Source organism: Galeopterus variegatus, unplaced genomic scaffold (assembly GCF_000696425.1).
Source record: "Galeopterus variegatus unplaced genomic scaffold, G_variegatus-3.0.2 Scaffold237, whole genome shotgun sequence".
Lineage (NCBI taxonomy): Eukaryota > Metazoa > Chordata > Mammalia > Dermoptera > Cynocephalidae > Galeopterus > Galeopterus variegatus.
The window spans coordinates 465,023-477,621 of record NW_007726348.1 but is presented as its reverse complement, the minus strand read 5'-3'; the positions used below and the strand labels follow the sequence as shown (position 1 = coordinate 477,621).

At 39.1% G+C, this 12,599-nt stretch overlaps 1 protein-coding gene across 1 annotated transcript in view; it reads left to right on the top strand.

The window, feature by feature from the left end:
• NEB (nebulin) overlaps positions 1-12,599 on the top strand; it is a 225,660-nt gene that overhangs the window by 58,162 nt on the left and 154,899 nt on the right. The window contains exons 39-48 of the mRNA XM_008566372.1: positions 601-705; positions 1,984-2,091; positions 2,838-3,149; positions 3,573-3,779; positions 4,346-4,450; positions 4,605-4,712; positions 5,353-5,664; positions 6,815-7,021; positions 10,372-10,476; positions 12,128-12,235. Of these exons, the coding sequence (XP_008564594.1) occupies positions 601-705; positions 1,984-2,091; positions 2,838-3,149; positions 3,573-3,779; positions 4,346-4,450; positions 4,605-4,712; positions 5,353-5,664; positions 6,815-7,021; positions 10,372-10,476; positions 12,128-12,235 (1,677 nt within the window). The remainder of the gene's footprint in view (positions 1-600; positions 706-1,983; positions 2,092-2,837; positions 3,150-3,572; positions 3,780-4,345; positions 4,451-4,604; positions 4,713-5,352; positions 5,665-6,814; positions 7,022-10,371; positions 10,477-12,127; positions 12,236-12,599) is intronic.

The following is a 12,599-nucleotide window of genomic DNA, read 5'->3' as shown; positions in this document are numbered from 1 at the left end:
AAACAACCACCAGAGAGACCGCCTTACATCAAATCCCATCTCTCTTATAGGGAAAACCTCTTAGGAACATCTCCTTGAACTTAAAATCTAAACTCACTAACTTGGCTGAAAAGACCCTCCACTCTGTGGCCCTGCTCCCCGCTCTGTCCTATCCTCTTGCCCCCCCTTCCCCGGGCACATTCCAGCCAGTGACTTGAGCTGCTTTCAGTACCTCAGGGTGGCCGTGCCATTTCTTGCCTCAGAGCCTTTACTGACCACCCTTGCTGCTCTGCTACAGTATTCTGTTTACAACACCTCACAGATTCTAGCTATAGTCTGTCTCCTCTACTGGACTCCGAGCTCCAAGAGGACAGGTCCGTGTTTTTCACCACTTTAAACACAGATCCTAACGTTCTGCCTGGTGCGCAGTGCTGTCCAATAACTACTGGCGGAATGAGGACGTGAATATGTCCACCAGAGCCCCCTCCTTGTGGACTGTAGGCATTTGCCTTACATATGGAAAAGGCAAATGCTAGCCTTACTTTTGAAAGGAGCGAGGGCTTGATGATACTCACATCACGTCAACTACTAACCTCTGCATGCTGCCTCCTTTGTTTTCAGTTGAACTACAGGGTGGAGGGGGAGAAACTGAAGCACAAGTACACTATAGACCCCGAACTGCCTCAGTTTATTCAAGCCAAGGTCAACGCCTTCAACCTGAGTGACGTAAGTATCTGGCCTGGTGACAGCCTAACATGTTCCTGTGGGCCTCTCCTTTCCACTTCTGTGTACCTCCTGCACTGACAATTTTAAGGGGACCAAACTGAGTGTGGAACTTTCGAGTCCCAAGACTGGACCCTTATCATACAATGTGAGACTTGAGGCCACCATAAAATTTTGTGTAATGCAGACTTTTCCAAACTATGGGCTGTGACTTATTAGTGGGTTGTACAATCAGTCTAGTAAGTTTTGTCTCACTTTTTAGAAAACAGAACAAAATGAGATAGACAAGACTGGAAAAAATATAGGAGTGCATATTCTGTAGTGAGGATAAGTATTGCTTTGTGCAACTTTTCTCTCAATTATTTATTAAAACTTCCCCAAAAGTTTAATTCTCTTAAGAAACTTTTTTTTTAAAAAAAAATATGTAACTAGCTCCTCTCTTGGGTGGCCTAGAAGTTTAAATCCACAGTATGAATTGTTTCCTTTTTAAAATATGTTGGTAAATTCTAACTTAAAAACATAATTAAACCTGAATAAAATTGTTTATTTCTTTTTTTTTAAATGAAGCATATTAAATTATACATATTTGTGGCATACAGAGTTGAACATCAATCCTGATAATCAAATCAGGATAATTAGTTTACTCATCTTTACAAAATGTAATCATTCTTTGTGACCCTCAATCAATTTCTCACTACTTATTTGTTTCTCAAAAGATGGCTTAGTCATTCTTCCCAATGTTTTTAAGCTCTGTTTTGTCTCCAAGTATACATTTTTTGATACTCATTTCTATGCTTTGGTTCATTAAAATTTTTTCCCCTAATTTCATAAGTAACATTTAAGCAGTCACAGTAATTAAAGTTGAGTGGTTCTACATTCAAATTTTATATTTCAGTATCCATACCTCTCTCTAAGTTTGAAATGCTTCATTACAAAATACTTTTTTCCGAAGTATTACATGTTTATTATAAAAAAAGAAAAATATAGAAAATTATTTAAAAAACCAAAAATGTGTTAGCCCACATTCAAAGCATTATCTTTCCATTGCTTGGTTATGCAAACATACATATTTTTTAACCAGTTGAGATTATACTGTGTTACAATTTACTGATGTTTTTTAAAAGAATCTGATAGGTACATAAAATATGAACTAATAGCCCTAACCCTGTGAATTCTCTTAATAGAAAAGGGTATATTATGACATGTTTTATCAGAGGCCTTTTGGCCTCCTGTTTCATTTTTCTTTTAATAAATAATAAAATAATTTTTCCTTCTTTGAAGGCTCATTATAAAGCAGACTGGAAGAAAACCCTTGCTAAGGGTTATGATTTGAGATCAGACGCCATTCCCATTGTTGCTGCAAAGAGTTCAAGGAATATTGCTAGTGATGTAAGTCCAATATGAAAGTAGTAAACTCTCTCTCTGTATATTTTAAAAATCTGTACATGATATATGAGACTATATGAACTATATGAGTAAGCAAATAAATTATAATGTAAAAATATTCCCTAAAATCCTATGTCCCAATGATTTTTTAATATTTAACTCAATACCATTGTTACAAAGAAGAAAAAAAAATTTTTTTAAACTATAAAATATTTGGGATTCTCATTACTATCATTGTTATAAACTTAAAAACCCCTTTTTATTTGGACTTTGTCAAGAAAAAGTGTCGTGGTATACTAAAATATCACTAAATGAAAAAAGTCTCCAAGTATTTTTTTAAATACAATGTTTTGGGTTTTTTTCTTGTTTATTTATTTATTTATGTTATTTTTTTTACATTCTAAGATGTTGTGGAGCAGTTGGGGGGAGGGGGAAGGAAATAGGGTGGGAGGAGGAGGAAGGAAGAGGGGTGTGGTTGAGGCCTGTGGCACGAGCATATTCAAAGAATCTACTTATGAACAATCTAGATATAAACTACAAATGATTCCATTCTTAATGATCCCAGAGCAGGTCTCAAGACCACCCATTAAAACTATTTTCTTAGCTTTTATTTAAAACTACTAAGAAAAAAACCTTAGCTGTTACCTAGATCAGAGGGAATTTGACCTTTGGTTAATTTGTTATATAAATTTGGTTTATATCAAGCTCCTACCCTATCAAACTCGTGTCTGCCCTTCTTTTTCAAATAGTGCAAATATAAGGAGGGTTATGAGAAAGCCCGAGGCAGGCAAATTGGATTTCTCAGTCTTCAGGATGATCCTAAACTGGTGCACTATATGAATGTGGCCAAAATGCAGTCCGATCGTGAGTACAAAAAGGGCTACGAAGCCAGCAAGACCAGGTACCACACACCTTTGGATATGTTCAGTGTGACAGCTGCAAAGAAATCGCAGGAGGCTGCTACCAACACCAACTACAGACAGCCCTACCACCACTACACTCTCCTGCCCGACGCCTTGAACGTGGAGCACTCCAGGAACGCCATGCAGATTCAGAGTGATGTATGTGCCCATCGCAGGTGGTCAGCATAGTTATCCATTTCTAGTGGGTGGGAGCAAAGAACAGGTACCGCTCACTCCATCCTAAGCCTGAACTTGGAGTTTTAGGATTTCACTCATTTGAACTGTGTGTAGCTTTGTTGTTCTCATTACATATATTTTTTAAAACTTTGAATGTTGGACCCAACATACAATGTATTAAGAGGCTCAAACAGGTGATATATAACATGCCTTCCAGTGCAAAATCCTGTTAGCTTTTTATTTCTTTTCCTCAAGAAAGATAATTTCTTCCAAAAGACCGTAGAGAGTAAAAAGTGGGTTATTCTCCCCACCTGCACTTGTTTTTGAAAATGAGCAAATCATGTCGCCAAAGAAACCCATGCTGTGACTCTTTCTGAAATGTAAATTTCCTTTTCTGTTATAAAGAATCTATACAAATCCGACTTCACCAACTGGATGAAAGGGATCGGCTGGGTCCCAATAGAATCCCTGGAGGTGGAGAAGGCAAAGAAAGCAGGAGAGATTCTCAGTGAGAAGAAGTATCGCCAGCACCCCGAGAAGCTGAAGTTCACATACGCCATGGACACAATGGAACAGGCACTTAACAAAAGTAACAAACTGAATATGGATAAGGTAAGAGCCCACCTGCTAACCTCAGCCAGAGAACCCTCATAGCGTTCATGAGCCTGGAAGTGCCCTATAATCTTCAATGTTTTTATCTTTCTGATAGTGGTTGGGGGGAGGAAGGCGGGGGACTCTCTAGCTTTCATCACATTTAGAGAGCTCTCTCTTGTATTGACCTTCAGGTCTTCTCTCAAGACCATGTTAAGGATGCGACAGAACCACAAAACTCCACGTAATTATGAGGTCAGGGCAAGATGGCATTTGCTGCTTCGATGGAAGGGGGTTCCCTTATTTGATGATATTTTCTTCTCATTGTGTATCCAGCTTCCTCAGCCATCTTCTTGCTATTTCATCCATTTTCCAATATCGGATTTGATCTCTTCTACTGTGGAGATGTGTCTCTCTCCCTCCTGCTAGCCTTATTGCAGACTCATTCACATCTTCTTGCTATTTCATCCATTTTCCAATATCGGATTTGATCTCTTCTACTGTGGAGATGGGTCTCTCTCCCTCCTGCTAGCCTTATTGCAGACTCATCCTGCTGTAAAATCATGTACCTGACTTTCTTCTTGCAGAGGCTCTACACTGAAAAATGGAACAAAGACAAGACCACCATTCACATCATGCCTGATACTCCAGATATTTTACTCTCCAGAGTAAACCAAATCACCATGAGTGATGTAAGTAGATTAATGACAGCAAAAGTGGGGGGAAGGTCGAAGGGAATTAATACTTACGGAATGTTTGTCTTCTTCTCTCCAAACACTTTGAAATCAGGATCCCCATTCTAAACCAAATCACAAGATTCTCTTGTTCTCCTATTTCCTTGTTTAGAAACTGTATAAAGCTGGCTGGGAAGAAGAAAAGAAGAAAGGATATGACCTGCGGTCTGATGCCATCCCAATAAAGGCTGCAAAAGCTTCTAGAGACATTGCCAGCGATGTAAGTGCTTCTGCTGGGCCTTCTGAAGGCTGAGCGAGTAGGAGAGGATGCACCTAGCTTGTGTGTATTCGGCAGCTGTGGGCAGCTCCATTCAGTGTGGGTGGGAACGCCATCCCGTGTATCACACCACACACCTTTCATTGCCCAGTCCAAGTACCCTCTCATCATTATTTAATGTAAAAAGTGACCAGGTCTTGTTAAAATAAATTGCTTTTAGAGTGTTCAAATCATTTATAGGCAATTCTAAATAAATGGAAGGATGCAATCTACATATTTTACCCTGAAGACCCATGGCCGGGCTCTTTCCTGAATGTAAGGATACACCATGAGAAATCATGCCTTCAGCCTTTCCTGTTGCTTAGACCACTGAGTGGGAAAAGCTGATTTCTAAATCACCCTAAACCAACTTAGTTGCACATCTCTGATTAATTCTGAGATCATTTGCTTTCCATGGACTCAAGTCTGAGAAGAATTTGAAGTACAAAGACCTTGCTACCTGCTTCTCATGAGCTCCTACCTGTCTAATTTTAGAATAGCTCTAAAACCTTTCACCTGCCACAAAGCTAATGGCACCTAGTGAATGCTGTTTTGTCCTCTTTCCTTCACCATTTCATCACCATGCCTTCTCTTCTATCCACAGTACAAATACAAGCAAGGCTATGAACGAGCCAAAGGGAAACACATTGGCTTCCGCAGCCTGGAGGATGACCCCAAGTTGGTGCACTTCATGCAGGTGGCCAAGATGCAGTCAGACCGGGAATACAAGAAGGCATATGAGAACTCCAAGACATACTTCCACACCCCAGTGGACATGTTGAGTGTGGTGGCAGCCAAGAAGTCTCAGGAAGTGGCCACCAACACCAATTACAGGAATGTGATCCACTCCTACAACATGCTTCCTGATGCCATGAGCTTTGAATTGGCCAAAAATATGATGCACATTCAAAGTGATGTATGTGAAAGCCACAACATTTGCAGAGAATTTACTCTGGATAATAAGCAAATCATGAATGACCATAAGTAATGAATGACATTTTGAAAATCCTGAAAGTCGTGTGCAGTTTTCTAATGGGGTGTTTTGTTTGTTACCTTAGCTTGAATTTCTTTCTTTTAACAGAAGGGTATCAAGGCTAGAAACTAAAGTCTTATTTTCTACTATTGTTGCTGTGAGGATTACTGGATTCTGAATTCAGCAACAGCAAATGCAATTTGGTTTCGTAAGGAATATATTGAAGGAAATAGGCCTCCAAAAGAGGGTCAAACGTGGTTCCTGGTAGAGGAATAAGAGGAAAAGCAAAAAACCAGATAACTTGATAGCTCCAGCCCCTCTGTCCCAGCCAGCTTTTATTTCACTATGTCTAATTTTGCAATTGCCTGTCTTACTTATGAAACACGGACGATGTGATGGCTGAGGTAGTTTTTGGAATGATTATAGGGAATACAGAGAGGGTATAGAGTCAAGAATTTAGAAGAGGCCATTTGCTGGCCAGAGGAAGTGAATTTAATTTACAAACTAAAAGCAGACCTCACCAAGCCTCTTGAGGAATGTAAAAGCTGAGCTATTAATTGCCAAGGGGGTACATAAGTGCCCAGATGAAAGCAACTATGGTACATTCCTAGAGAGAAATGTCAGAGGAAGGAAAGAAAATGACATTTGCACAAAGTAGGTTCTGGCATGCCTGAAGGAATTTTAACAGTGGTGGGTAATCAAAGACTTATAGTGGAGGAGAGAAGTGGGGTTTCCATATGTCTGTCATCTATTAACCAAGATAACTTGGGGATTTCTTTAAGAAAAGTCAGCATAGTCACCTTTCTCACATGGCAGATAATAGTCACAAGGCAGGTTAATCTATTTGGCATTTCTTTGTACTTTTTCTTTATAAAAGCATTGCGAAAAACAAATCACAAAAATATTCCCGTTTGTTTTTAATCTCATGAAAGGAAATGTAAAAAAGATAAAAGTTTAGGGATAAAAATGGCTGAATTTCAGTGTACTATATTGGTTGAACACTGAGGTGGGAGTTATGGAATATTAAATGCATATTCATGGTTCTTGGGAAGTTTTGATTTCTTCTCGTTGTTGAGTTTTTCTTCTTTTGCAGAATCAGTACAAAGCTGACTATGCTGACTTCATGAAGGGCATTGGGTGGCTCCCTCTGGGCTCCCTGGAAGCTGAGAAAAACAAGAAAGCCATGGAGATTATTAGCGAAAAGAAGTACCGCCAGCACCCAGACACTTTGAAGTATTCCACACTGATGGACTCAATGAACATGGTTTTGGCCCAGAATAATGCCAAAATTCTGAATGAAGTAAGTGATTTAATAATGTAGTGTTTCATATGCATCAGAGAAAATTCAGGTATATCTTATATTTATTCTACAGCTTTTGCTAACATAGTTTTAGGGCATCATACTTGAGCTCTACCTTGAAAAAGGGTCTTGTAGTTAAAAAAATATATGTATTAAAATTATTCTTAATTAGTGGCCCCCAAAATGTTTAACGAACCATCCTATCTCATTGACATAAAATAGAGTCCCTTTTTTCAAATACACATTTTCAAAATGAGTTCCATTTACCGAAGGCGAGGTTGAATAGAAGTTCACGATACTGAATCAGCAGATTGCCTGATAACAGCTGGCTGTTGTAGCCTACCCTGGCTACTTCCTAGCTGCTTTGATGGGATCAAGGAAAACTCCTAGATTATATGGCTGTAGCAGCATTCCGAACCAGGACCTTCTCTGAGCAATCATGAGAGCAATTGTTCTTCACCAGTATTTCCTGGCATCATTAATTATTCCAATCTTTAGAAAAGCCTTACTGTATTTTCACATTTATTTACCATAAGCTGATATCAAGACCAATAAGAACGTCAACCTTGGATATGTATTTTTAAAGTTAGAAATAAAATAAGTGCAGCTGCACTGGTTATATTGTGTGGATCACAATTTAAAAAATGCCTTTGATTAATAAAAAAGGAAAAAAATTATGTAGACTTTAACATTAAGCAGTTACAGAAAGTAATAACTAGGAAGATGGAGCTGTGTTACGCCAAGCCTCAGAGTAAATCTCCTGGAGTCTTCAGAAAACGGACTGATTTGTGCTGAAGACCAACCTCCTTGAAAAGGACTTGCCTAAAAGACAAGGCACAAATCTCAGTGCCCCTTTTAAGATTTAGAATCAAAACTATCATGAAGATATATTTATTTTTAAAATATTAAATTAGTTAGATACTTTCTTTTTTTTCAATGTTAGTGATTAACATTCAGGATAATGATGTAAAGATGAGAATCATAGAAATTGCAAATGTTGATACTGAGAGGTATCTTGGTGATCATCAAGCTAAATCCCCTCACTGCAGAGTTAAGGGAAGTGTGGTTCAGAGAGGCAAAGTACCTTCCCTAAGGACACATGACTGGGTCTGGGTCAATGTCTAGGTCTGGCAGAACAGAGATTCTGAGGACTAGCTATTGCTCTTCCCACTAGAATCGTGCTGTCCAATAATATAGCTACTAGCTACATGATGATTTGTATTTAAATTAATTAAATTAAATAATATTAATAATTTAGTTCCTCATTCACATTAGCCACATTTCAAGTACCCAATAGCCCTATGTGGCTAGGGGGTGCCATATTGGATTGTGCAGAACATTTCCATCATTGCCCATAAGCAAAATTTCTGCCCATTGCAGAAATTTCTATTGGATAGTGCTGGTCTAAAACATGGGTCAGACAACTACTGTCTTTGTAAATAAAGTTTTATTGTAACATAGCCACAGCCATTTATTTGCATATTGTCTGTGGCTGCTTTTGTACTACAACAGCAGAATTGAGTAGTTAATGACAGAGACTGTGTGGCCCACAAAACCTAAAATATTTAATATCTGGTCCTTTAGGGAAAACTCCTGGTCTAGAAGAAAGTTAATTTTGTTTTAATTAAGACCAACTAAAACAAACAAAAAAATACTTTCACCTATGGGATTTGCGAAGATTGAAAAGTTGCATTATACATGGTATCAGCAAGGGAGTATTATGTTAATGCAAACTTCTAACCAGCCATTGTTAATATTTGTTAAAATTTAAAATCTAGGTGTTTATTATTCTAAAGGAATCCTTATATATGTACACAAAGGTATACATACATACAGATATACAATAATAGTTTTTGCAGGTTAGGGTGTCTGAAAGGAGCTGAAATGGAACTTGAGGAATAGGGTATTTTTTAAGTATCCATGGAGGGAGGACTGGACAGAAGGAGAAGTTGAATTGTGATGCAGGCCTGACAAAGCCTCAAACAGCCCTATGTTGCTGCAAATGGGAGAATTTCATTTTTTTTTTATGGCAGAGTAGTACTCCATGGTGTATATATACCGCATTTTCCTTGACCACAATGGTGTGGTGGACTTGCAGAGGGAGAGAACATACCTAGGGATACAAAGTGGAGTGGGGAAAGGGGGATGGGGATAATTGGGTGGGGACACTGGGTATTATCACAATTTGTGGTAATGTGCATGCTACCAAGGGAGAGAACATACCTAGGGATACAAAGTGGAGTGGGGAAAGGGGGATGGGGATAATTGGGGGGATAATTGGGTGGGGACACTGGGTATAATCACAATTTGTGGTAATGGGCATGCTACCGGTATGGATCTGGCCATCACATCTTAGGCATGAGTGGTGACAATTTGCTTTGTCCCTCATGAATATTCATAACCAATGTAAATTAATTAATTAAAATTAAAAACACTGTGGGAAAAACTGAACTTCAATCTTTTCTTCTCACCATACACAAACATTTGCTTAAAATGGATCATAGACAAAAACATAAAAGCTAAAGATAAAAAAATTCTAGAGGAAGACTTTGAAGAAAATCTTTGTGACCTTGGGGTAGGCCAAAATTCCTTAAAAAAAAAAAACAAAAACCCAGTCCTATGGAGGGCTCTCCTGTGTCACCTGTCACAAGTGTCCTGCACTGGGCTGAAATGCACAGGCCTTTGTACCCCCACTTTGATGAGTCATTAGATGTGACCATCTGGGAAGGGCTTGCTGTTGGGTGAGACAGCTGACCACTGGAGGCTCTCCACCGAAAGTTGGGGCAACAGGTCCTTCCTTGAATGAGTATCTGGGTGGCACATCTCCATGACAACCACAAATATCATGGCAATATTGCTTGTAATAGAAAAAGACTAGAAACTACAAATTAAATATCCATCAATAGAGAATTGTTAAATCGCTTGAATCACTTCCTCATGCAATACTATGCAGCTCCTTAAATGAAATAAATTATTTTGAAAAGATTTCAAGATGGTTAACTTATATTATTAAGTAAAAAAACAAGATGTCAAACATGGTGTATTACATGACCTCATTTATATTTTTAAAAAGAAATGTACATGAGTTTTAGTATGCATAGAAAGTTTTAGGAAAGAGATGCTATCTCCAGCTGTAAGATAGGGGGTTAGGGCACTTTTACTTCCCATCTTATGTTCTCTCCACTGTATTACTTAAATGAGCACCTTTCCCATTAAAAAAAAATTTTTAAAGCCTACCTAATAAGAACACATAAAATATTGATATATATTTGTACACACACAAAGATACATATGTACTATGTGAACTCCTTTTAAGATTTTAAACACTAAGTTACACTTTTTTCCCCCAGCACCTCTACAAACAAGCATGGGAGGCTGACAAGACCAAAGTCCACATCATGCCTGACATCCCTGAGATTATTTTGGCAAAGGCAAATGCGATTAATATGAGTGACGTAAGTATAATTCTCCCTGTTGTCATCTTTTTTCTAGCCTATTTGAACCAGTAAAATTTTAACGTCTCTCTCATCTATGAGAGGGAATATTTTAAAAATAATAGTGGAAATCTGCAAATGAGAATCTTTCTCTTTCTAATCTTACTTTGCTAAGAGTTGGAGTAGGCTTATTGATGGGAGATGGGCCAAGTAGTTAGGAATTTGAAGGATGATTGGATTTTGTTCTAGGACAGGCACCTCTTATCAAACTAAGAATTTTGGCAGGAAGAGAAGGGCTTGGGGGCCAGGAGAAGAGAAAAAGGAAGCGAGAGTCCCAGGACCACATTCTTAGAGAGCCTCTCCACCAGCTTTTGAGATGCTCCTCAAGAAGGGATTAGATGGAAAGGGAGATGAGTATTTTTAAGAATTTGGAGCAAGCCTCATAACAGGGAATGTGCAACACTTGTTAGAAAATGCATTGATGTTTTATTTTATTTTTGTCCTTATCCTAACCATATTTGCTGGGAAATCTCTAACTCTACCAGTTTTTTCTTTTCTTTGTGTGAATTCCACAGAGATTTGGAATTGCTGACCTTTTTTGAATTGTAGAATCCACATAATTATATAAATAAAAGTCAATTGTAAAACAGTGCTAACTTTTCTTTGGATGTAAGAGTATGGCAGTTTTGTAGTTTTCCTTTAACTCGTGTTTGATAAAATGCGTCAGTAAGAGCCTACTGAATTTTCGCATCTTTAAAGAATATTTGCAACCTAATAGAAACCAGTAACTTTTAGTTGTTCTGGTGGCTTCTTGTATGGCAGTTTTGTAGTTTTCCTTTAACTCGTGTTTGATAAAATGCGTCAGTAAGAGCCTACCGGATTTTCGCATCTTTAAAGAATATTTGCAACCTAATAGAAACCAGTAACTTTTAGTTGTTCTGGTGGCTTCTTAGAAATGTTTCAGTTTATAATAGATTTTTTTTTTCAAACACAATTATGTTACTTGTGAGAACATTCAGCCACTGAACCACCAATGAAGCATTCTGCTCAAAAATAAAAATGATGCAGGGCCGGCCCGGTGGCGCACTGCTACAGTGCTCCGCTTGGGAGCGTGGCGGCGCTCCTGCCGAGGGTTCGGATCCCACATACAGACCGGTTCCCACTCACTGGCTAAGCAAGGGGCGGGAGCGGCACCAAGGGTTGCGGTCCTGTTGCCGGTCCCGGTCCGGTGCGGGCGCGACACTGAGGGTTGCGGTCCGTTGCCGGACACGAAAAAAGACAAAAAAGGAAAAAAATAAAAATAAAAATAAATAAATAAATAAATNGCATCACAGATACTGGCGAAGACTACAAATGAGGGCTCTTCCTCCCCGCAACCCCGCCGAGAGCTGGTGTACCAGCACACCGCTGTCATAACACAACACCTACATGAAACTCAGTTCTTTCATTTGGTTGTTTCCACAAGAAACCCCCTCACAGGGAGCATGGAATGACTGAGGGCAGTGGGAGAAGCACATTCCAGAGCACTCTTTCCTTGGCCACCCCTAGCTGTATGTTCTGTCTCCTCTTCCATCTCTGTTCTCATCTCCCCACCCATGCACCTTCTCCCACACCCTCTTATTGTCCTGAGAACNAAACAAACAAATACTATTCCCTTTGCCTCTCTTTACAGAAACTCTACAAACTTTCTCTGGAAGAGTCTAAAAAGAAAGGCTATGATCTCAGAACTGATGCCATTCCCATACAAGCTGCCAAGGCTTCAAGAGACATTGCAAGTGATGTAAGTCCCAAGGGAAGCACTCACCTGGCTGGCGGTTTCTGATCAACCAGATAATAAGGGCTGAGTTCTGGACACACTGAGTGGATAAGATATGAAAAAAAGTGTGCCTGCTAACAATAGTCTCACTTTGTTCTGTGGATGCTTCTGAGCCTTGCTTTTGTGTTCTGTCTGGTACTTCTGAAAAAACAGAATGCAAACTGCATTATGACTCTCATAGACATGAGCTCGCTGATTCATGAGATCTAGGTGAACTTCCTTTGAATTCTGTCACCAAGGCTGTGGCCTGTAGAAAGCCAGGTTTCCTTGGTGAAAGGCTGGTGTTGTCCTTGCCTCCTGCTTCTGAGGATCTGCCTTCCCAACAAAA